We start from the raw sequence: 26,858 nt of genomic DNA, 5'->3' as shown, positions 1-26,858 counted from the left end.
AGCACCATATTTGTGCCATAAAAAGAATTTGGTAGAACTCCTTTTTTGCCTATTTTTCCAAATAGTTTATGTAGTATTAGAATTAATTATACTTTAAATGGTTGGTAGAATTCACTTTTGAATCCATCTGGCCCTGGGGATTTTTTTTAGGGCCACATACCAAGGCCCATACTGGCTGGGTAGAGGGCCTCACTGCTGCCTCATACAAGGGAGGGGGGACCTTGCTGCTTTCTTGCTGGGGCATAGGCTGCTGCTGGCTTGCTTTCACTGCCTGCACTGAATTGCACTCCACTCATACCTCATTGAGATAGACCTTTTCTGTTGATATTCTAAGTTGTATAAAGCTGGAAAATTGTTTCATTTGCCCCTTTCTGCAACTCCAAAATTCATTTTGAGGTATTACTGTAAAATTGTTTGGAGGGAAATTTGGGGAAGTTCTGGCAAGTTCCTGCCTTACTTTGCCATCTTGACTTTGCTTTCTAAGTCTACAAGAATCTTGTCAAAGAAAATTAGAGGGAAAATTGTTTGTAATTAACATAGGATATCTATTATTTAAAAATAAGTGAAACTCTTAACCAAATGATCTTACTTATGGAATGGAATGGAATGGAATGCTTTTGAATTAGATTTTTTTTTCTTTTAACATAGTAAATTTATTGGATAAAGTAAAACTTGAAAACTACAGTTGGTAGTGTTACTATGGTTTTAGAATGGGCAATAGGGTGTCCTAATTTAGTACTAATTATTAGCAGAGCCATTAACTAAACCGGGAAAGATCACATTGTCCTAGATTTAGATAGAGACACCTGAAGCACCATTATAGGAAATTCACATCAACTTGCTATAAAATCTGGAGCACCTAGTAGTTTAAAATATTTCTTTAGGCTTATTCTAGTGTACTTTTACTTCTGCCCAGTTTATCCCATCAATTCTAGCCTAGTTTGGAGGAAAGGATGTGAATCAGTGTAGTTAAGTTTTGGATTAATCACCTTCCAAGAACAAAAAACAAAGGTATAGAATCATCAAGGGTCCAATAGTTGATTGTGCATCATGAGCATTCTGAAAGCTCATGTATTTTTCATGGTGTTCGTTTTCAGATTCTCTAGGTGTTCAAACGAAGGAGGTATAAAAGTACTGTTTGAATTGCCATATGGCAACTGAACAACTCATTTTATTTGTACAAGTCTTGACCATTACTTAAGGAAATTCATGCACCTTGAAAAGTAAATAAAGCAAAAAAGTAAATTAAAAACAAACTTACTGAGAATTATTTGATAAGCTTTTTTAAAAAATAATTATTTTTATTGACTGATTGCTTTTGTTTTTATATCACATTTCCCAAATGTGTTGTTCTTTTACTCCTCTGCCTAACAAGCTCTGTCTTGTAAAAAGAGGTTTAAAGAAGAGGGGGAAAAAACAGATCAACTCACATACTATTTTTGTCTGACATTATATGGAATTTTCTGTACTTATAACCCTCTTTTTTCAGTGAAAGAAAGATTTTTTTTTTTACTCTTTTTCGGGTCCATACTTGATCATTTTAGTTATTCATTGTTCAGTTTTGTTTGTTCTTTTTGTTTATGTTGTAGTCATTTGTATGTTGTTTCCCTGATTTTATTTACTTTGCTGTCAGTTCATTTAGGGCTTTCCATATTTCTTTGAATTTTTTGTTTGGTTTTTCTTACAGTGCATTAATGGGCTATTAAATTAGTTTCCCTAGTCATTCTCCAACCAATATGCTCCTGTTTTGTCTTCAGTTCTTTGCTACCAAAAAAAATCCTGCTATGAATATTTTGGTCTATGTAGTGTATTTCTTTCTGTTATTGCCATCTTGTAGTTTATGCCCTCGTGGTAGCATATGTGGGCCAAAGTAATAGACATTCCTATACCCTAAAGAGATCAAAGGAAAAGGAAAAGGGCAAAGATATTTATAGCAGCTCTTTTTGTGATGGCAAAGAATTGGAAATTGAAGGGATATCCATCAGTTGGGGAATTGCTGAACAAGTTGTGTACATGATTGTGGTGGAATGTATTGTGCTATAAGAAATACAAGTAGGATGCTTTCAGGAAAAACCTGGGAAGATTTACATGAACTGTTACAAAATGAAATGAGCAGAACCAGAACATTGCAGACAGTAACCACAATATTGTAAGGATGTTCAACTGTGAAAGACTTAGCTGTTCTCAACTATACAATGATCCAAGACAATTCTAAAGGACTTATGATGAAAAATGTTATCCACCTCCAGAGAAAGAACTGATAGAGTCTGAATGCCAATAGAAGCATCCATTTTTTCTATCTTTATAATTTTTTTTGGGTGTGAATTTTCTTTTGCAGCATGACTAATATGGAAATGTTTTTTATGTCTACACATTTATAATTGATATCATATTGCTTGCCTTCTCGGGGGGGGGGGTGTGGGAGAGGGACAAAATTTGGAACTCAAAAATTTACAAAACAAATGTCTCTTTTTTCATCCTATTAAAACCACTGCCAACACTGTCAATTAAATGAAAATACTTTTCTAATAATGATTTTTTTTTTGGTCTGCTCCTGCGATTTCAACAGTGTGGAGACTGTGTTATGATTCACATTTTTATATCACTTTAAGGTTTACAAAGCACTTTCCTCATGACAGCTCTTTGGAACTGGAGGTGTGATATTATCATTCTCATTTTGCAAATAAGAAAATTAAGACTCAGAGAAATTAAATTATTTACTTAGGATAATGTAGTCAGTTAAGGGTGAGAAGCAAAATTTGAACTCGGGTCTTCTGACTCCAAGTCCAGTATTCTTTCCACTACCTTACAGCTATTTCAACAAATCATTTTACTGCAAAATCAGAAGGAAAGCAGGAAAAAAAGGCACAGAACTGGCATTTATTTGCCACTAGAGAAACTTTAATTTAGATCACCTTCTTAATTAAAAAACAAACAACTATTTAGCAAACTAAATCATTTTAATTGTCTTTTAGTGAATGTCCATTACTTTTTTTTTACAAAATCATGTCAAAGTTTAATTAAATTTCTTTTACTCTTAGTTTTGTCAATTTTTTAAAATAAGTATATAATTTTATTTTTTAACAAGAAAGAACATCCTATCATTACATATTGCATTATTAAAAGTTGTTATTCAGTCGTATCTGCCTCTCTGTGACCCCATTTAAGGTTTTCTTGGCAAGCCCTACTGATGTCGTCAAGTTCTATGGTCAGCTTCCTTGCCACTTTAAAGAGAAATCAGCAGCACAGCCTATTTAAAACAAATACTGATTTTATCACACCTTAAAGTGGCAGTAATAGTTGGTGTCGCTTTTTGTACAAAAAGCCTGGCTTTTAACGCTTTTAGGTTTGCAAAGTGCCTTACATACATTATGTATCTGAGCCTAACATGTATTTGTTACTACAGATATTGTCTCCATTTTTAGTGACAAGGAAACTCAAGTTCAGAGAAGTTAAGTGACTGTCTCATGATTTCACAGCTATTAAGAGTTGGAGACAGAATTTGAACTCAGGATTTCCTGACTCCAAGCTGTAACCGTATCTTCTATGCCATGTTTCTTTAAGGGGACTTCAAGTGCCTTTGAAACCCTAGACAGCAGTTATCATCAGGTTATGTGAATATACCATCTATTGAACAGTATGGTAGTAGGTGAAATAAAATTGTAATACAATGTTGAGAGAGTACTGACTTTTGAAATTTGCTTTTTTGTGAGAAATTAGCTTTTTTTTTAATTCTGTTTGCTTTTTAAGTGCTTCGTTAGAGTTTGGAAATCTAGATGAAAGTTCCTTAGTCCAAGCAAATGGAAGTGATCTCAGTGCAGAAGACAGAGAATTATTGAAAGCATATCATCACAGCTTTGATGATGAAAAAGTGGACTTGGATTTGATCATGCACCTTCTCTATAACATCTGCCATAGCTGTGATGCTGGTAAATATGTACTATATGTTAAACTTAAGGAAATAAAATAATTCTATTTTAAGGTGATTCTTGTTTTTCCAAATTATTTATGTGAAGTTATATATAATAATGCATGAATAGTCCCAAAAATTATTTTAGTATTACAAATCGGATATCCTTTGGTTGTTTCATATGATAGACCTTTGGTAAATATTTCTTGTTTGATTGAAGTTGTATTAAGTTTTGTTGAACTTTTTTTCTTTATTCTTCCCATAGGAGCAATCTTAATTTTCCTGCCTGGATATGATGAAATTGTTGGACTGAGGGATCGCATTCTGTTTGATGACAAGCGTTTTGCAGATAATGCACATAGGTAGAATCATAGAATTTTAGGATTGGAATGGCCCTTAGAGATTATCTAGTTCAAGCCATGTATTTTATAGATGAGAGGAAATTGAAGCCAAGAAAGGTGAAGTGATTTATCTGAGTAAAGCTGAAGTTTTCTTATTTAGTTCATTGTTAATCTTATTTAATGTACTGTTACACTGTCTCTTTTTGTTGCCCATAGGTATCAAGTCTTTATGCTTCATTCAAACATGCAAACATCTGATCAAAAAAAGGTACTAAAAAATCCACCCTTGGGTATTCGGAAAATAGTAAGTATGATGTAAATTTTCATTTCCATTCTTATTTATTTTTTTCTATTTCTAGCATTACTTTAAAAATAATATTCTTATTGCAGATCCTTTCTACCAATATTGCAGAAACCAGCATTACAGTCAATGATGTTGTCTTTGTTATTGATTCTGGCAAGGTGAAAGAGGTATGTTTTTTTGTTGTTATTAGCTCCCATGTATGTAGTTATCATTTGTGCATATGACAGTCATATTTATATCACCAGTTGCCTGTTGTATGTTTTGTGTTGCATGTTTGTCCAAAACAACTCATTAGATTTTCCCTTAAACTCTAGTATTTTAAACTTCCTACTATTGTCAAGGATGAATACAACCATTTACTCAGGTTCATAACTTTGGTGTCATCCTTGATTCTTCACTGTGACTCACCCCACATATCTAGTCAGTTTCAAATTTTGTTGTTTCTGTCTTCAGAACATCTCTCACACCTTCCCATCTCTACTCACAGCACCACATCTTAGTTTAGGCCCTCATCATCTCTTGCCAGTACTATATTGCAGTAGTCTATTAGTTAGTGTTAGGGTAGCTAAGTGGCACGGTGGATAGAGTGCTGGCCCTGGAAGCAGGAATACTCTTCTTCCCAAGTTCATGTCTGGCCCCAGATACTTACTAGCTATGTGACCATGGGCAAGTCACTTAACCCTGTTTGCCTCAACTGAAACAACTAAACCACAACAAATTAGTCTTATCTAAATCTCTCCCTATTGCATTCTGTCTTCCACAAAAGCAACAAAAGTTATTTTCTTAAAGCACACATTTGACCATAACTCCTCCCTATTCAGTAAAGTCCAGTGACTCTCTCTTACTCCTAGGATCAAATATAAACAACTCTGTTTGCATTTAACAAATGGATAAAAGCTCTTCACAACCCATTTCCAACTGACCTTTCAGTCTTTTTCTACATTACTTCCCTGCAGACACTCTGTGGTCTGGCATACTTGCTGATCCTCACACATGATGCTCCATCTTCCCTCCTTGTGCCCTTGTACTGGATGTTTCCTATTCCATCTTCATCTCTGCCTCTGGAAATCCCTCTTTTCCTTCTACAGACTCACTTGAAACCTTTTGTTCCTTTTTTGGTCCCTTCAGTTGCTGGTGCCTTCCTCTCTTAAGTTTACTAAATGCCTATTTCACATGTATCTTGTATATACCCATATATGTATATGTTTTCCCCCCTGTTAGAATGTTCACTCCTGAAGGACAGGGACTATTTTGCTTTTGTCTTTAGATCTCTAGCACTTAATAAAATGTTTGGTACAAATTTTTGTTGTTGTTCGGTAGTTTCAGTCTTGTCCAACTCTTTAGGACCCCATTTGGGGTTTTCTTGGCAAAGATACTAGAGTGGTTTGCCATTTCCTTCTTCAGCTCATTTTACAGATGAGGAAACTGAGGCAAACAAAGTGAAGTGACTTGCCCAGAATCACACATCTAGTAAGTGTCTGAGGCCAGATTTGAACTAAGGAAGATGAATCTTCCTGACTTCAGACCCAGTAGTATATCCACTGTGACACCTAGCTGCCCTTGGTACGAAATGGACACTTAATAAATGCTTGTTGATTGATGGTGAATCACTTCACCACTTAGATCATGAATAAAGTAATAGATCAAATCTGAACCTAATGGATATTCTTACAACCAGAATTCACTATAATAAAAATTTTCTTGGTCACAGATATTGACCCATTGTAATAGCAATTTGCTCATCTCAGAGCAGAATTTCCTACCATAAATACTTAAATACAATGAATTCTTATCTCTTTTAATTGTACATTAATAGTCATTTGCTAATATGGGTGGGGGGAGAGATTGACATCTAATTGTTTAGTATTGTGTAAGGAGAAAAGTAAGGATATTATTTAGTTGTGGAAACTTTTCATTTGGACAATGACAAATGGTAACGAAGGTAATGAAGTTTTCTAGGTGGGTTACTAGAAGTAACAGCCTTCTTTTTCTTAAAAGAACCAAAAAAACAAATGAAACTTTATCTTCCCAGTTCGCTCTTTCCATATAGTGGCAATTTTCATATTGTATGGAAAACTCAATAGAAAAAAAATCTGACAATTAATGAAAACTACAGGAATGTTTCTCAATTAAACAGTAGTAGAAACAATTGATTATTGTAGAAAAGTTTTCCATGTCATTGAAAAAGTCTATATTGAATCTGTACACTAGAGGGCATAATTAAGCTTCATTAAGATTATTTTCTTTCAATTTTTGGATACTTTGAGGAACTAATCTTTAGAAATATTAGAACAATTCTAATGTGAAAGAATTTGGGCAGTTTTCTGAAATTTACTGTAACAGGATTAAAATTACAAAAAATGCAAATTCTATTATCTTATAATGATTTTGTCTGCTAAGAAAAGAAAATTAAGCTATTATAGATGAAATATTATTGGTAACCAATTAGATCCCTTAAATTGTTTTAATATATTTTTGTAAGTAAAGGATCCTAGATCCTAGATTAGACTCATAGGTTAGAACTGAAAGGTACCTTAGAGGTTAATAATCCAGTTTCCTCATTTTGCTAAAGAGGGAACAGTCTCAGAGGTGAAATGACTTGCCCAAGGTCAGGTAGTAAAGGATATACCTGGAATTTGAACCCAGATCCAGTGACTCCAAATTTAGCACTTATTCCACTGTCCCATGTTGCCCCTCCTTTTTCTATACCGGTTACGAAAATATTTAGAAATTACTTAGGAAAATTTTAAACGTCCTGGGTTTAAAGACTGCTATATTAATATTATGTATTAATAACATAAGCACAGTTATGTATTATAGTGGATAGAGCACTGGGCTTGGAATCAGGAAGACTTATCTTTATGAGTTCAAATCCAGCCTTAGACACTTTTTAGCAGTGTGACCTTGAGCAAGTGATTTTATCCTGTTTGCCTGAGTTCCTCATCTGTAAAATGAGCTGGAGAAAGAAATGGCAAAGCACTCCAGTATCTTTGCCAAGAAAACCCCAAAATGGAGTCACATAGGGTTGGACGTGAGTGAAACGTCTCAGGAAGAACAACAAAAATTTATAATATATTTCTGTGTATGAAGTGAACAAGCAGGAAATGTTTCATTCTCTTGTATTATGTAAGCAATGCCTTTACAAAAAATTTTATTTAAACTATATTATGGAAACTTTTTCCCTTATTATATAAAATGTTATACAAATGAAAAAGCTATAAGTTTTTTCTTATAAGCAAGCTATAAGCCAATTGATGTAAAAATGATGATAGCTTACATTTATATGCTATGATTATAGAGTGCTTTATACAAATTCAGCAAATTCAATTCAGAACATTCTGTGAGGGAAATCCAGAGATAACATAAACATAGTTGTTTTCCTCATAGATCTTTTGATCTAAAGGAGATTTAAGGCATAGACAAATACAACTCTACTGTAAGGGAGTGTAAAGTTATACAGGCAGTGCGGTATAGAAATCTATCCTGCCCTACAGGAAAATAGAAGAAGAAGGGGATGAGAGAAGGGGGGGGAGATAGAAGAGAGGGCCGATTAGGGAAAGTGGTATTCAGAATGCACGCCGTCTTGGGGTGGGGAGAGGGACAAGATGGGGAGAAAATTTGGAACTCAGAATCTTGTGGAAGTTAATGTTGAAGACTAAAAATAAATTGGGAAAAAAAGAAAACCTAAAAAAATTTTTTAAAAAAGAGAATATATAATACATTTTTTAAAGAGGCTTAGAATCTCTGTATGGTCCAAGGTGGAGTGAAAGGCAGTGAAGGCTAGCCACTTTTTGTCTGGTGAAGTGCTGTAGGATTCAGATTCTGCTTTCTGACTCTAATTTGAGGCAGAGTAGGTGGCTCAGTGGATGGAGTGCTGGGCCTTTGTTTATGAAGACCTAAGTTTAAATCCAGCCTCAGATACTTTTACTATGTGACCCTGGAGAAGTCTTAACCTCTTTTTGCTTCAGTTTTCTCGACTATAAAATTACCTTGCAAGGCTGTTGTCAGTATCAAATGGGATATTATTTGTAAAAGGCTTAGCACATTTTCTGGCACATAGTAGGCACAAAAAAATGCTTCTTCCTTCTAATTCTAATGTTTTTTCCACTGGGCCATGTTGTAGTTTAGAATCCATGCCTTGGAAATAGCTTGTATCTCTGCAGTTAATTGTAATTTGAGGAACTTTGAAGGTTTATGACCACTGTGGAGTAGTGTTTACTGTATTTTGATGTTGTGATCCTATTTGTTTTTGTATCTTGTGTTGATCTGTTGCACTAGAAGCCTAGCAAAGGCTAGAAGAGAAGGAAGTTTGAATTCTTCATTCTGGGGAAGGGATCTGGTCAATAAGGATTGTTTTCATTCTTCCTAACATGCCCTAGCCACAAAGAAAAGTATTTCAAATAAACATGAACCAAATCCTTAGACCTTTTTCTCTGTACTCTCCGGGAAAATGTAATCCACCAAAAAGTAAATTTATAAAGGGGAATTGTTAGTCTAGGGCATTATGCAACAATTATGAGAAATGATAAAATTCTTTCACCAAAATAGATCACCAAGCAATTCAGCATTGTAACTATGGTTTTCCTGAGTGGAATTGTTCACAATGGTGCTCATTAGAAAAGAATTTTGGATTATTTATTATATTACTCCCTTCCATTACTATTTCTGAGAGATAGTAAGGATTATGTATTAACATATAGTAATAAAACTCTTTACTATTCCTTGTTAAAGGATTTTCATGCTTTTGTATTTGAATTGAACTAAATATTGCAGAAATCCTTTGATGCCCTGAATTACGTTACGATGCTAAAAATGGTGTGGATTTCAAAAGCCAGTGCTATCCAAAGAAAAGGCAGGTAATGTGTATTTAATGTGGATTTTATTAAATTTAAGATACTAATTTTGCATGTTAATGTTAAAAATTGATGTTGAAACTTGGATGTAAGAGGCAATAAAGTGTAATTGGAGGAACTGTAATCAAATCCAGTTTTATCATTCACTCTCGTTGTGACATTGTGCATTACTTAGGCTCTTTGGGCCTCAGTTTTCTTACCTATAAAATTAGAGCACTGGACTAGATTAAGGGTTTTAACCTTTTTTTTGTGTCGAGGATTCCTTTTTCATTCTGGTGAAGCTTATGGACTCATTGTCAGAGTAATATTTTTAAATGCATAAAATAAAATACATAAGATTACTAAGGAAACCAATTAAATTGAAATAATACAGTTGTCAAAATATTAAAAAGAAAACAGATTTGTGAAAGAATCCCTGGACTAGATGAACTGTTAACTGAAATGTGATACTAAGATATGCTTTGATTTATTAAATGCAAAAGTAATGGCAAGAATAAAATCACCTTACTGGATCAATAATTTACTTCTTCATGGATGGAGATTGAAACACCTCTATGCCTTCTCATCTCATGTGATTCTTATTCATTGTAAGTCCTTCACAAAGGATATATAGATATTCACTGAAGGCTTTCTTCTTTTAGTTCTCATCCTACCTGTCTGATTGCTCCTTCTTTGAATCACTCCCTAACTGTGGGTTGTCTCCAAGTCTCTGTCCTAAGCTTTTTTCTCTTATTCTGTACACTCTCTCTTAATTACCTCAGTTTATCTCTATTTTGATGATTCACAGAGCTGTGTATTCAGGCCCCGTCTCATGAATTTCAATCTGATGTCACAACCGCTTATTGAACGTTTCTAACTGCATGTTCTTGTGACATCTTAAAATCAGTATACTAAAAACAGAATTTATTATTTTCCCCCACAATCCCAGCCCTCTTCCAAACTTCCCTATTTCTGTCAAAGATGCCAACATTCTTCCAGTTTCCCCGTTAATAATTATCTCAACATTATCCTTAACCCCTCACTCTCCCTCACACCTCATATCCTATACATTCAATTACTATGTACTACTGTTTCCACTTTTATAGTATCTCTCATGTGATCCCTTCTCTGTACTCATAAAGCTCTTTATCATCAGAGGTCAGGTCCTCATCACCTCTTGCTTGGATGACTACAGTAGCCTCCTAATGGATTTCCTTGCCCCAAGTCTTTCACCATTGTAGTCCATCCTGCATATTGCTGTTGAAGTGATATTCCTTAACTGAAGATTTGAACACGAGACTCCCCTGCTCTATTCCAATTGCTCTTCCTGTTGCTTCTTAGATCAGATATAATCTCCATTTAGTTTTAAAGCCCTTCCCAGCTTAGCACCCAACCTGTTTTTCCACTTTCAGTTTTACAGCCATTGCAAAGTCATAGAAACTGGAAGTAGTATGTCCTATATGAGGAATAGGGAGAAGGTCAGTTTGGCTAGATCATAAAGTACATGAGGAGGAGGAATTAGAGAGGCCAGAGACTTGAGTCACAGATACCAATTAGAAGGGAAGAGTTTGACCACACAGAATTGAGAAGTGTAGGTAATGTGTATAGATGACTTTTTCAAGGAATTTGGCTGAGATGTGAAAGAGAGAGATAACATTTAAGGGTATGGTATAGTTTAGTGAAGGTTTTTTTAAAGATGGAAAAGACATGGGCATATTTATATGATAGGCAGGAAACTAGTAGAAGGAGAGAGCTTGAAGATTTGAGAGAGACAGGGAATGATTTAGGCTGTATTCTGCTAGAGAAAATGGAAGGGGATAGGATCAAGTACAATTGTAAAGAAGTTACTTTGGCAGAAAGTACCACTTTTTTGTCAAGAGACTTGGGGAAAGTAGGAGATATTATTCATTGATCCTTATTCACTAATTGCCAAGATACAACATACCTAACTTTTAAAAGGTCCTTGCCTTCCTTTTTTGCGGTCTTTTTATTATATTTTTCTATTTCTGAATGGGACACATTGAGGTCCTCAGTTATTATAGTTTTGTTATATATTTCTCCCTATAGTTTGGTTGGCTTTTCCTGAAAGTACGTAAATGATATGCCATTCAGTTTATGCATTCTAAATATTGATAGTATTTCATTATTTATAATGCCTTTAAGCATAATGTAGCTTCCTTGCTTTTATCTTTTGTAACCATGTCCATTTTCACTGTTTCCTTGTCTGAGATGATGATTGACACCTCTGCAAACATTTTTAGATTGATATGCTATAATAAATTCTCTTCCAGCTCCTCAGTTTAATTCAGTCATTGTATATCTTTATGCTTCAAGTCTGTTTCTTGTAAACAACATATTGTTGAAATCTGCTTTCTAATCTATTCTGCTACCTTCTATTTTATGGATAAGTTCATGGTTATGATTTTTATTGTGTCTTTCCTTCCATTATTTCCTCTTACAGTTGTCTCTTGCCTCCCCCACCCCAACTTTACAAAGAGCAAAGGGTGGAAAAGGAAACAGAATGGGATTGATATTAGTAATCCCTAATTGAAGTGGTCTCATTTCATTCCCTTGCCCCTCCTTTCTTCACTCAATTTGACCTCCTCCCTGATTTTTATATCCTCTTACTATTTAATCCCCCTTTATGATTCATTTTCCATAGTTGAAGTTTATTTTGCCTCCATGGATCTATCTGTTCTCTTCAATTTCTGTTTTGCCATTCACTTTTCATGGTCATTTGCTTTTCTTCCTTGTAAACTTTTGTGTGTGTGTGTTTTCAACCCTTCTTTGCCCAAACAGTTCATGAGATGCCTAATTTCCCCAGTTCCACCTCCATGGTTTTTTACTCTTTTTATGAGAGCTTCAGAGCAAGGCCTGACTTTTTGTTTTGTTTTCGTTTTTCTTTGTAACACCACATTTAGTATAGTACCTGTGTGCTTTAACACAGCACCTGGCACATAGTAGGCACTTAATGAATATTACTTGCATGATTAATCCCAGTTATGAGTAAGAGTTAAATTGCTGCCCTTTCTTTATATCTTTCATTAACATTTTATTAACTTTTCCCTTCCTTTTCTTTCCTTTCCTAAAAACAACAAAATAGAACCTAACCACTTTTAGACCCTTGGGATTTTGCGCAGATACCTTTGTCTTCTCCACATATTATAATGTAAGCACTTGATCATCATTTTTTCCCTTCTGGATGCTCAAGTGTGTTTAACATTCTAAATTTGTCTTATCTTGTGTTTTTGTTTCAAAAATTCAACTCAGATCTGCTCTTTAGTGATACTTATAAGTTCTTTTTTCTTTCTTTTTTCTTTTTCTTTTTTTAAATTTATTTATTTTTAGTTTTCAACATTCACTTCCACAAAATTTTGAGTTCCAAATTTTCTCCCCATTTCACCCCTCCTCCCAACCCAAGATGGCATGCATTCTGAATACCCCTTCCCCTAATCTGTACTCCCTTCTATCTCCCCCCCTCCCCTTCCCCTTCAATTTTCCTGTAGGGCAGGATAGATTTCTATACCCCATTTCCTGTATTTCTTATTTCCCAGTTGCGTGTGAAAACAATTTTTTTTAACATGTGTTTTTAAAACTTTGGGTTCCAAATTTTCTCCCTTCCTCCCTCCCCACCTACTCTCATTGAAAAAGCAAGCAACTCAATACAGGTTATATATGTGCAGTCATGCAAAACACTTCCATAGTGGTCATGTTGTAAAAAACTAACTGTATTTCCCTTCCTCCTATCCCACCCCCCATTTATTCTATTCTCTCTTTTGACCCTGTCCCTCCTCAGAAGTGTTTGCTTCTGATTACCCCTCCCCCAATCTGCCTTCCCCTCTATCATCCCCCTGCTCTCTTGTCACCTTCCCCCCCCCAACTTTCCTATAGGGTAAGATAGATTTCCATACCCAATTGAGTGTGTATGTTATTCCCTCCTTAAGCCAAATCCGATGAGAATAAGATTCACTCATTCCCTCTCACATTCCCGTTTCCCCTCCACTGTAAGAGCCTTTTCTTTTCTGTTTTATGTAAGATAATGTACCCTATTCTACCTCTCCCTTTCTCTTTCTCCCAGTATAATCCTCTCTCACTCCTTAATTTTATTTTTTGGATATCTCCCCTTCATCTTCAACTCATTCTGTGCCCACTATCTATCTATCTATCTATCTATCTATCTATCTCTCTATCTCTGTCTATCTGTGTGTATGTGTGTGTGTGTGTATATATACCCACACATACATGCACATATATACATATGTACACACATATACATATATACACACATACATATCTATATATACATATGAATACACATATATACATATATACACACATAACATATATTTTTTCCTTCCAACTACCCTAATACTGACAAAGGTCTCATGAGTTACAAATATCATCTTTCCATGCAGGATTGTAAACAATTCAACCTTTTCTATTCAGCTCTGGACTTTTCATCCAGAATGCTTGAAAGTCCTCTATTTCACTGAATGACCATTTTTTCACCTGAAGGATTACATTCAGTTTTGCTGGGTAGGTGATTCTTGGTTGTAATCCTGTCTCCTTTGCCCTCCGGAATATTATATTCCATGCCCCCCCAGTCCCTTAATGTAGAAGCTGCTAAATCATGTGTTATCCTGATTGTGTTTCCACAATACTTGAATTGTTTCCTTCTGGCTGCTTGCAATATTTTCGCCTTGACCTGGGAACTCTGGAATTTGGCTGTAATATTCCTAGGAGTTTTCTTCTTGGGATGTCTTTCAGGAGGTGACTGGTGGATTCTTTCCGTTTCTATTTTACCCTCTCATTCTAGAATATCAGGACAGTTTTCCTTGATAACTTCTTGAAAGATTATGTCTAGGCTCTTTTTTTGATCCTGGCTTTCAGATAGGATTTTAAAAGTCCATTTACCCCCAGTGAGATTATATTCAGTTTTGCAGATAAGTTTTCCTTAATTGTAAACCTTTTTCTTCCACATTTTGTTATGTGGTATTCCAGGATTTCCTTTCATTTATAAGAACTGAAGCTTATCCTTTTATGATCCTCGCTCTGTTTCCTTGAATGCTTGCTTTCTGGCTTCTTGCAATGTTTTTTCTTTGACCTGGAAGCTGTGGATTTTGGCTGTTTCTGGACATTTTCAATTTTGGGTTCTCAGGGTGATCATTTTTTCTTGCAAACATCAACCACCTTAACAAAGGTTAATTATTGACAGTTTAATTATAAAACTATGTACTATGCAATAGTAAATACAACACATCTTTTAAGCATATTCTTATGGAGAGTTTTTCACAACACTTTCTAATCTATTAATTATTTGAAAGAGCTCAGAATCCATCTCACTCAGCAGACAATACCTTTGCTAAGAGAAGAGACTGGCAGCAAATTGCAACATAAGTTAAAGTGAAAACTCAGTTGTGAAACATTGTAGAGGAAATGGGGGACGGTGGTGATGGGATATATATGACCTCACAAAAATGGAGAAAAGCAATTGAGAAAATCAGCTTGTACAAACCTTGGCACGAGGTCCAGCAAAACAGATTATCATAGGAACATTTGTAGAAGAAATTAGAAAAAGGACAACATAACAGCAAAATGTGACAATTCTGATCATGTTTTTATGATAATCTAGTCTTATTGATAAAAGTAAATTCTGCTACTTTAAAAATCCAATGAACTACTTGAGAAATTGATAATGGCAATTTAAGAACTTGAAGTTGATAAGAATAACAGTACCTGATCAGATACCTATAGAAGATACCCATGCTGGAAATGATGATTTTAAGGAAACTCAGGATATCTCAAGGGAGGCTTCTAGAAGAATGGAATAGCTTTTTGGTGCTTTTAACCAGAAAAGGGCAGCCAGGTAGTTATAGGCAATTATCAACCCATACCTAATTTCTCATGTCTATAAAATCTTTAAGACTACTTCACAGTATTTATTGAAGTGTATTAATAACTGAGATTCTTTCAGTCATTTATGTTTTTAAGTTGTTGGTTCATAAACTGTATTATAGCTTACTATTTTAAATAAGCACATTATTTATCAAACACATTTATTAAATACCCTTTTTATGTGATGGAATTTTAGGTTTTGTATTGAAGGATTTGTATTAAAGGAAAAATATGATTCTTGCCCTCTAGTAATTTAAAAAGTTAGCAACATTATTCTAGCTTTCACTGTACAAATTAGTATTGCACAAATAGAAGGAGAAATCAGAATGGTATCAAATACTTGATCAGAGGAGAAAGTGCCTGGAAATGGATTTTGGAAGAGGAAGATGACACTGAGAAAACATTCTACATGGGAAGAATATAAGACAACAGCTAACAAATATTATTTAGAAATAACAATATGGATTGAAAAAGGAAAATAAAAATGTTAACATTATGTGTTTATCAAAGGTTAATTGGGACTTATAAGACCAGATGACATAGGTTCAGGAAAATCTATAGTTTCTACTTTTGTTTAATCTGTAAAAGAGTCATATTTCATAGTAAAAGTATGATTTTAAGAGCTATTTGAACAATAGAGGTATATGGTTTAATGGGTAAGAGTAGAATGGAATGAGATAATGAAAAAAGAAAAACTTTGAACAAATTTCTCAGAATCAAATGCCATTGGGGAACCTAGATTGTGGGACAGGATGATCTTAGGATAGGAGAGGAGATTAACGAAATATGATAGCTGATAATCATAGAATTATAGTTTGAAGCTGGAAGGAACCTAAACTATCATGTAATCAGAGAGGTGGAAGTGACCATTTAGTTCAACTCATACATTAAAGGAATATGTAGTAATACATGACAAGCGGGCATCTAGCCTCTGCTTAAAGACCTCCAAGGCTATGGAACACTTCACCTTTCAAGGCAGCCCATTCCACTTATTGATAGCTTTTCTTGTTAGGAAGTTTTTTTCTGAAATACAGCCTAAATTTGCCTCTTTACAACTTCCATCCATTTTTCCTGGATATGTCTTCTGGTGCCAAATAGAACAAATCTAACTGCTCGTCCACATATTAGTCCTTCAGACACTTGAAGACAATTATCACATGTCCTTGGAGTCTTTTCTTATCTATGCCCAGTTCCTTGAATAAAACCTCATATGACAAGAGCTCTAGGCCTATCCTAGTTGTCTTCCTCTGGACACTATCAACAACTTTTAAAAGACTCAGAGATTCAGAGCTAAAAAGTACCTAACAAGTCATAGAGGCCCCTTCATTTTACAGATGAGGAAACTGAGGCAAAGAAGTTAAGTGACTTGTGCAAGGTAACAGCTAGTGTCAGAGACAGTATTTGAACATTTTTGTTGTTGAGTCTCCTTTCAATCATGTCTAACTCTTCATAACCCCATTTGGGGTTTTCTTGGCAAAGATACTAGAGTGGTTTGCCATTTCCTTCTCCAGCTCATTTTACAAATGAGAAAACTGTGTACAACAGGGTTAAATGACTTTCCCAGGGTCACACAGCTGGTATGTGTCTGAGGCCAGATTTCAAATCAGGAAGACTACTCTAGGCCCAGTGCTCTATCCACTGCATCATCTAGCTGCCCCAGATATAACATACATTTTCTTCTTTGTAAGTGAAGCCTCTCTCTTAGATCACCCCTTATACTCTGGTACCTAGAATTGAACATAGTACTCTAGATGAGGTCTAATAAGGGTACAGTACAGTGGGATTATCACTTTCCTATTCCTGGATCTATGCAGCACAAGATCACGTTAGCTTTTTTGGCTGCCATTTCCCTCTCTGGTTCATATTGAGTTTGCAATCCACTAAAACTCGCTGTTTTCAGAATTGCTGCTTAACCATGCCTTCCTCCACATTGTACTTCTGAAATTGTTTTTGTTTTGTTTTTTGTCCCCACATATAAAAATAACCCTGTTAAATTTTGATGTGCTAGCACGGGGGTTGGGGACCTGCCATATACAGATCTCCCTTGGATCCTCATATTTTCATCAGTTACAATAGCTGTCCTTCTCAGCTTGGTCTCATAAGCAAAACTTGATGACCATACTATCTATGTCTTCACTTAAATCATTAATAAAAATGTAAACATCACAGGGCCAAGCACAGATACTTAGAGTACCCCATTGGAGGTGTTTTTCCACATAGACATTGAACTTTTAACAACTACTGTTTTGAGTTTGGCCATCCAACCAGTTTTGAATCCATCCAGTTGTATCATTACTGTTTAATCTATATCTCTCTACCTTTTTCAGAGAAATTGCATTATCGAAAGCTAGGCTTAAATATAGGTAAAGTATAGCCATGGCACTCTCCCAGTTTACTAGTTTAATAGTCTTTTAAAAATCAAAATGAGATTGGTCCAATATAACTTGTTCTCAGTGAAGCCATGCCTTTATAATCCCTCCTTCCTTTTCTAGATGTTCACTGGCCATTTTTTAAATTATTCATTTAAATTATTTTCTAGGACTAAAAGTCATACTGACTGTTCTAAAACCATTATAATCAAGACTGTCCTCATCCTTCTTGAAAATCCAGAAATTTGCCCTTCTCTATTCTCATGGTTCATTTCCCTTTTTCCATGATCTTTCAGATATAACTGATAGTGGCTCAGCAGCCAGATCTACCTGTCCTTTCAGGACTGAAGGATGTAATTTATCTGGGCTAAATAACTAAAAATCAAGGCAAGATAGGTGCTCTCTTACTGTCTTCTTATATGACTTGGTTATCAACTGTGTTAGCTATTTTTGCTCTGTTATTTCCAGTGTAAAGTTCATTTTCTAAGACAAAAATAAGAACAGAGCAAGTCTACTTTCTCTGTTGTCAGTTATTATTGTTCTATCTACCCTAAGCAAAGGACCTATTTTTTGATCCTCCTTTTTTCTCCCACTATAGTTAAAGATATCCTTTTGTTGTTCTTGCTTACCTTGACAGCCTCAGCTTATTCTGAGCTGTATCATTACTGAATTAAATTGAATTGAGCCTTAGAGATTATCTAGTCCATTTTAAAGATGAGGAAACCGAGGCCCAGAGAAATAGTGATCAAGTAGTCATTGAGTAATTGAATTGAACTGTTACAATTACTAAATTAAATTGATCTTAAACTTAATTTTTTTACTGGTTAGGTAAATGATGTACAAAGAAGTCAGGTGATCTTGAACATTAATTTTGAATTTCATTAGGATAATAAGTATTTTAGTTGAAAGGATCTTATTGGCCAACATGATTTATATAGGAAACATTTACTTGAAAAGTCTTAAGCCACTTTATGTTCCATATCTGTATCATTAAGGGACAGATTATTTGTTGGTTTTTTTTTTGAACTTAATCATATTTGTATACTCAGTTTCTGTTTAATATTTTATTCCTAAGAGCGGGGCGATGTAAGCCTGGAATCTGTTTTCGTCTATTCAGCAGACTTCGATTTCAGAATATGTTGGAATTTCAGACACCAGAACTTCTGAGAATGCCACTGCAGGTGGGAATTTGGTTGGAAACTTTGAACAATAGAATTTACTGATATTGAGCATGCAGATATGATTTATTTTTAAGAAAACATAATTACAGAAATTCTAAACTCACAAAACAAATATTTGAGAGAGTGTTTATTTGCATTACAAAAGGAAAATTCATCCTTTAAGTGTTCTTGGAAAGTTAATGCTATCATTTCTGTAGTAAATTTTCAGTAGTTTCAGTTTACAGAAAATACTTTATGTACAGCTTTTCACTAACGCATTTCATAAGTTCATTTCTGTATGATTCTCTTATGTTCTCAATTGTTTTTAGCAAATAAATAGATAAAGTCATTTCAAGTAAAAGAAGCTTTGTTAGTTTTTAAGGGATAATGCCAGAAGTACATTGGTTCCCTAGGTTCTAGTACACTAGGTCATCTTTATGTTATCAGTTTTTGCCACTTCAACATTGTAGGAAACCTGATCCTACAAAGAGCCCCCCCTCCACCCCTGGAAGGTAAGCCAGCACTTATTTTTAGGCACTTGTCAAATTCTATAGGGTGTGCTTTTTCTATGCTTATAGCTACCATATAAGATATAATCTAGAATTTAATTTAAAACCATATATTTTTAAAAATTTTATTTTAGAGCTCATTTTTAAAAATTTGCTGCTTTGGTGAGTGGACAAAATTCCAAAAGTCAATGTTAGAGATTAATTTTATTGCTTTTTTCAAAATATGTTTGCTGATTTTGATTTACAGGAGCTTTGTTTACATACCAAACTATTAGCACCTATTAACTGTCCCATTGCTGACTTTCTTATGAAAGCCCCAGAACCTCCACCAGCTTTGATTGTTAGAAATGCTGTTCAAATGCTCAAGGTAAGCATCTTAATAGTATTGGTTAATCTGTAATTGTTTTTGTACTCTCTTGTATAAATTTGTACCTCTTAAAAATACATTTTTATTGATATCTTATATCACCTACATTTCCCCCATACCCTTCCATATTCCCTTCCCAGAGAGAGCTGTCCTATATAACAAAGAGTATTTTTTTAAAAGAAAAAAAGAGGAAGAAAAGACAACTGGCAAAACCAATCAATATAATGAAAAAAAATCTGAAAATATATAGTGTTCCACAACTATGGACCTCCCACCTCTGCAAAGAAGTTGAGGGTAGAAGGTGTCTTCTTGTATCTCTTTGAGTCTACTTCTTTGTAATTTTGTAATACTCACTTTCAGTTGTTTTGTAGTTGTTTCTTTTTCCATTTACATTATTGTAGTCATTGGGTATATTGCTTTCTTGGATCTGCTTGCTTTACGCTGCATCAGTTCATGTAAGTCTTTTTATACCTCTTTGTCTTCATCATATTTATAATTTCTTACAGCATAGTAATGTTTCATTCAATTCATATATTACAGTTTGTTTAGTCATTTACTAATCAATAGGCATCTACTTTGTTTTCAGTTCTTTGCCAACACAAAAAGTGTTGCTCTAAATATTTTGATGTATATAGGAACATTTTTTTGTGACTTTCTTGAGGTATATGCCTAGTAACTTTCCAAAATAGTGGTAACTCTTGTAATTCGTATTATTCTTATACTTCATAATTCTTCTAACGATAGACTAGTGTGCCTAGCATATGTAATCCCAGCATGACTACTTGCCTTTTTCATCACCTTTGTCCATTTGTTGGGTGTGAGGTAAAATCTCAGGCTTGTTTTGATTTGCTTTTTTCATATTATTGGTGATTTGGAACATTCTTTCACATTGTTAATAAAAACTATTCACGTTTAAGTAAAAGTGTTATTTATAATAAAATAAAAAATATTTCACATCTTAATTATAGTGTTTTTGAAGCAAATTGCCATGTTTCTGATAAGAAGATAGAGGAATAAGTCAGTCTTCAAACATTTGAAAGTAGCCATGTGGAAAAGAGATCAAACTTAGCTCTACTTAGCTGTAGAGGAGAGACTAGAATCACTGCATAACGATTATAAGGAGGTAGATTTGTTTCGGTATAAGAAAGACCTTTCTAATGTTTAGTGGTGTCTAAAAAAATAAAATGGGCTCCCTCTTAAAGAAACAAGATTCTCCTCACTCACGTTGTTCACTAAGACTTGATGAGCCCTTCTTAGAGATCTTGTAGACAAGATTTGTGCATTGATTATGGAGTTGGACTAGATGACCTTGAAGGTCCCTTCCAACATATATTCTTTGAGTATGGGAAATAGCAGTAAAATATTTTGTTTTCTTTAATATGAGTATATAATTTTGTTTAGTATGACTAACTGGATATAACAGTAACATCCAATTAAACTTGGCTATGTCATTTGTTTAGACCATAGATGCCATGGATATCTGGGAAGATCTGACTGAGCTTGGATATCATTTAGCTGACTTGCCAGTAGAACCTCACCTTGGTAAAATGGTCTTGTGTGCTGTCGTTTTGAAGTGTCTGGACCCTATCCTTACCATTGCCTGTACTCTAGCATATAGAGATCCTTTTGTGCTACCCACACAAGCTTCTCAAAAGCGTGCAGCCATGCTGTGTAGGAAACGTTTTACTGCAGGCACCTTTAGCGACCATATGGCACTTCTGAGAGCTTTTCAGGTATATATGGAAAGAGTACAGGTTTTACAGATTTCAGGTGTATATAGTATGGGGGAGAAAAAACTTAAAATCTCAAAAGTGTTTAGTTACATATGTTATTCTGCTGAAGTCCTATGTTGTACATACTGGGTGGTTGGAAGTTAAGGCAGTGCTGCAACAAAGCCCTTATAGTAAACTGCAAGGACTTTTAAGTATTAACCCAATGGTGTCTTCTGAGTACTAGCATGCCTAAATTTCAAAAAATTCATCACTAGAAGGTTGACCATGAGATGATGGATATTTTTGGTTGTAGAAACTCATGAAATTATCTACTAAGGTGTAAAATACTTGTGATAAGTATTTGTGGAGGGGAAATATCTATACTCATGAAATTACAGCTCTTTTAAAGTATTTAAGCATGTATTACCTTAACCTTAATTTTAATGATAGTAATCTCAAAAAATAGAACAATAATACCTTGGACAATAGCTGGTGCATTAAGGAGTATTAGTGTCTTTTTTTGCTTTAATACCATAGTCCTTAGAGAGGTAGTGTGATTTAGTGCCTAGATGGCTGTTCTTGGATACAGGAAGAGCTGAGTTTGAATTGTCTTCTGCCACTTATTAGCCCTGTGATTATAGGCATGCCACTTGACCTCTCTGAACCTCAGACAGTTTTCCAAAGCCAAGCCCACAACTTAATAAACATTTGTTTGGTATTTGATATGTATCAAGGAACTGTCCTAGGTACCAGGTCCCTTCTCTCAAGGAGCTTACTAACAAGAGAACACTAGCAATTAGGGATAGTGGAAAGGTCAGGAAAGCCTACTACAGGAGGTAGCACATGAGTTTTTGAACACCAGGGATTTTAAGAGGTAGAAAGGAGATGGAAATCCGTTCTAGGAGCAAGTTTTTTATAAAGGCACAGAATGTTAAATTTATGGAACAAAAAGTAGGCCAGTGTGGCTGAAATGTAGGGTTACACCAAATGGGAACAATATGAAATGAGCCTGGCAAGATAGGCTACAGTCAGATTGTGAAGGGCCTCAAATGCCAAATTGAGGGGTTTGTATTTTATAATAGAGGTAATACAGAAATGTTGGAAGGTTCATGTCACAGTGAAGTGACATGGCCAGACTTGTGCTTTAGGAAGATTATTTTGACAGTTGTATGGAACATGAACTGGAGAGGAGAGAGATTGGAAACTGAGTGTCCAGGAAGGAAGCTGTTATATTACACCAACTGGGAGGTAGGAGGCCTGAACGAAAATGAGGTCTTGGTGAGTATAGAGAAGAGAATGGATGCAAGAGACATGGAGGTAGGATCAGCAAGATTTGGCCATTGATTGGGCATGTGGGATGAAGGAACCAGTAAAGTCAGGGGATAATTGTGAGATTATAAACTTGGACTTCTAGGAGAATGGTGGTATCCATAGACATCATAGGGAAGTTTGGAAAAGGATTAGGTTTGTGTGTAAAGATGATGAGTTTAATTTTGAGCATGTTGAATTTAAGATACTTATAAGGCAACCTCTTAGAGATGTCTAGTGGGCAGGTGGTTGAAGAGGAACTACTATTAACAGGAAAGATCAGGACTTGATTTATAGATTTGGGAGTTGTCTTCATTGAGATGATAATTAAGTCTGTGGGAGCTGATAAGTGAGAAGATGTAAAAAGAAAAGAGAAGAGTGTCCAGGACAGAGCTTGGGGAGAAGACATTGTTTTTTTTTGCTCAAATATCAGAGTTTTTAGAGAAATAATGTGATGTATTGGCTTGATTTCTGCATTTAGATCTAGGAAGAGCTGAATTTTAATTCCATCTTTGAAATCTGTTATAGTGGAAAGTATTTGGGAGGAGAAAGGGGCTTAACAATGTCATCAGATCAAGAAGGATCAGGACTGCCATTGGATTCAACAACTAAAAGATTATTGAAAACTTTAGAAGATAATAGTTTTAGTTTTTTTCCCCCTAGGAGTTTGGCAGATTTCAGGTATACATATTATGGGGGAGAAAAAATTGAAATCTCAAAAGTGTTCAGTCACATTTACAGAGAGAGAGAGAGAGCCAGCAGCCTACTTATCTTTAATCTATTGATAAACATTATCTTATTGTATCCAAACACAATTATCTTCTTTTAGGCCTGTAACTTTATATTTATGTTTTTGGCTCTTAATATGTTTGTATAGCATATGTTAAGTAAGAAATAGTATTTCAATACTTTAAGAATCTATGATTTCACTCATATTGGTCTCCCTAACTAATGTAGATAAAACAACCTTAATGCCTTAATTAATGGTCTTTTCGAGTTGTAATGAGAAAATTAATCATTTTACTCTTAACCTTCTAGTGATGAACCCTTCTTAACTAGGCTAGTTCTTAGGTGAAAGACATATATAATCTGTTGGTAGACTAATATTTGAAGCCTTTATAATTTAGTAGAACCTGCTAAAATTTGTATAATATTTCTATAGCCTTCATGAACCTAGGAATGTCTTTCCATGATGAGATATCAAGTCAGCGGGCATTTATTAATACTATATGCCAGCCATTGTGCTTAGTGTAGAGTAGAACTTCAGGGAAAGATACCAAGAATATAATTTTTTAAAGAGATTCTTACATGTTGTGACCAAAAATATAATGGTAAAAGAAGGACAACAAAGTAGAATATGAGAAGCAGGGAGATAAACAGGCATGAGAAATGGGAAATGGAGGGAAGTTGTATATGAAAAAGAAGATTGTGTGTTTTGCCACTTCCTGAGGTAGAAGATGTAGGATCTTAAGTACAATGTAAAGAACATTGGATTAAGATTGTAGAACGTGGCTGAAAGGAATTTTTAATCCAGGTTTTTAATTTTTAATTAATTGGAATTTTTAATCCAATACAATTATTGTATAGTTGAAAATTTATATATGCCTGTTACATGCAAAACATTATTAGCATTATAACAAGGGGCCATTAGATTACTAAATACCATGATCTGCCTGTAGGCAGATAAGCAGTAGAAGGAATATTGAAATAATGTTTTGTTTAGCATTTTTTGACCTTAATTTCCTTCTGTCCCCTCGGAACAGAGAACTTGGTTAGAAAAGAGAGAGAGGGAATTGAGTCAAGAGGATTCTGTCATTTTGGGAGCTTCCTACTTTTGCTATTACTCTGCTTCCTACTGTTTATCTAGAGCATTTTCCATTGCTGCATAGGCAGTTTACAAAAGTCCTTGCTTTCCAGCTCCATTCAAGGAAGGTGAGAGTTAAGGCTTTGGCCTAAGGATACAGTGGCTGCTGTAAATTTTTGCTATATATATTATTTTGAAGTTTCATTGAAGATTGAATATTCCCCCAACCCTAGGAGGAGGACAAGAGAATGAATCAAGTATCAGTCACAGTGTAGAATTTTTGTTTTTTTGGAGTAGCAATAGCAGAAAGTAAAAGTAAATTAAATATTGTTGGACCTTTCCCAATTTCGGACTTCAGGTAGCACGTTTACGTCATTGATGCCCTTCCCTCTATTTAATGAACAAGTAAGTTAAGGAGCTTTTGCTTCATTTGATAAATTAGAGGATCACAGAGTCAAAGAATTTGAGAGTTAAAAGGGACCTTACTGATCAACTAAAACATGAAGAGACTCCCTTCTTGAAGACCCCTAAGAAGGCCAAACTAGCTTATGATAATTTTTAAAGGTTAATAAAATGCTAGAAGAAGAAAAGCAAAACTGGAGAGATAAATTAGGTCTTAGTTTTCAATAATGCTGCTGCCTTGCATATTTTAGATGTTCATTAAGTATTGTTTAATCTTCTCTATAGGCATGGCAGAAAGCACGAAGTGATGGCTGGGAACGAGCTTTTTGTGAAAAGAATTTTCTCTCACAAGCTACCATGGAAATCATCATAGGCATGAGAACTCAGTTGCTGGGTCAGCTTAGAGCGTCAGGTAAAGTTTTAAAGTAGTTACTATATTGAGTATAAGCACGCTCATACTTGTGATGTTTTTAGCAGTTACAGCTTATTTTGCCATGCAGGATACACATTAGGTTGCACATATTAGATTTAACAAAGTGCTTTGTGGAATTTTACTTGTCTGTCTTTAGTCTTCTCATTTTCATTGATATTGAAACATCTGAAATTATGATAAACCTGCAAAGTAACATACACTTACCCACTTGTGACTGGCATTTTTTCTTGCTCCTCTATCTCTCTGTCCCTTCTTTTTCTCCCCATATACACACATACGCACATATGTTGTAGCAAATATTTCATGGCCAACATTTTGACAGGGAGGTTGTAAAAGTTAAAATTTGCTTGTTCCTTCCAGTGATGAAAGTTACTGCCACACCTCCATGTCTTCTCATCATGTATGGTTCTTACCCACCTCCTGTATATTTGCCAAACAGGTCTACCTGATGTGCTAAAGGCCTTCCTTGCCTTCGCCTGACATTAAGAAGATAATAGTGGAACATTGTGGCTGTCCATCAGTCTTCCTTTATCTGTACCATGTGATAGGTTTTTATATATTTCCTGTTTTACTCTGTTTTTTCTTTCATGTTTTTCACTGGTTACATATTGTAGCCTGCTCACACCCACCATATACTTCTCCATTGGCCTCTGAAATGTTTATTTTCAGTTCTTTGGAGACTTGTGTTTCATGTCTTAATTGCCTTATACCACCACCAGTAGAATGTTGGTATTGAAAAGATGGGCCTTTATTTTCATGGGAAGCTTTGGAATTATTAAAGTACTTTCTAGTAATAAGCTTCTCTGAATTTAGTCACATTGGTTCCTAAATAAGACTCGTTCTTTTTCTGGAGCAATACTTGAAGCATTTCCTGTATGGTAGAACCTGCTGGAACTTAAGTTCCTATGGTAGAGTCTTTGAGAACCCAGCATCACCACAAAATAAGACATTGTGGAAATTAAAATAAAATTGTTAAAGATTTTTAAAACCACTTAATTGCTTTATGGCACCAAATGCCTTTTTTTTCTTTTAGAGAACATTTAAGTTTCTATTTCCCTCTAGGATAATTACTTTGCATCAGTTATTGAGGATTGCAGTTCAGTAAGGAAAAATACTTCGAGGCTTTAGATTTCAGGTTAGACAAAAGATAGATATGCTACTGTTAGGATGAAGGAGTCGAGTTTAATGATGTGTTGGGTGAGGATAAAGGAAAGAAAAAACTTTTGACATTTCACTTTATATTGTAGCCAATATATAATTTACTTTGATCTGGGAAAATGTTCAGTTGCCCATTTGTAGTATCCTTTGGTAGTACCTAGTAAATGATAGGTCAAGGACTAATATTTCAAATAATAGAAATAGAAAAGATCTTAGGACATCATTTAATCCCAACTACTTACCTTCATCTTGGATGACCCAAAAATATGTTACAGAGATCATAGAATGATGACATTTAAGAAAACATCTCATCAAACCCCCTCATTTTATAGATTAAGAAACAATCCCAGAGAG

At 34.9% G+C, this 26,858-nt stretch overlaps 1 protein-coding gene across 1 annotated transcript in view; it reads left to right on the top strand.

The window, feature by feature from the left end:
* Positions 1–26,858, top strand: part of YTHDC2 (YTH domain containing 2) — an 88,252-nt gene that overhangs the window by 35,591 nt on the left and 25,803 nt on the right. Inside the window, exons 13-21 of the mRNA XM_027869213.1 lie at positions 3,751–3,929; positions 4,176–4,272; positions 4,468–4,555; positions 4,642–4,722; positions 9,329–9,411; positions 18,727–18,832; positions 19,568–19,687; positions 21,148–21,420; positions 25,199–25,325. Of these exons, the coding sequence (XP_027725014.1) occupies positions 3,751–3,929; positions 4,176–4,272; positions 4,468–4,555; positions 4,642–4,722; positions 9,329–9,411; positions 18,727–18,832; positions 19,568–19,687; positions 21,148–21,420; positions 25,199–25,325 (1,154 nt within the window). The remainder of the gene's footprint in view (positions 1–3,750; positions 3,930–4,175; positions 4,273–4,467; positions 4,556–4,641; positions 4,723–9,328; positions 9,412–18,726; positions 18,833–19,567; positions 19,688–21,147; positions 21,421–25,198; positions 25,326–26,858) is intronic.

This window comes from Vombatus ursinus, unplaced genomic scaffold, assembly GCF_900497805.2.
Source record: "Vombatus ursinus unplaced genomic scaffold, bare-nosed wombat genome assembly UNPS02014792.1, whole genome shotgun sequence".
Taxonomy (NCBI): Eukaryota; Metazoa; Chordata; class Mammalia; order Diprotodontia; family Vombatidae; genus Vombatus; species Vombatus ursinus.
The sequence above is the reverse complement of the archived record's forward strand: the minus strand, read 5'-3'. Positions and strand labels throughout refer to the sequence as shown.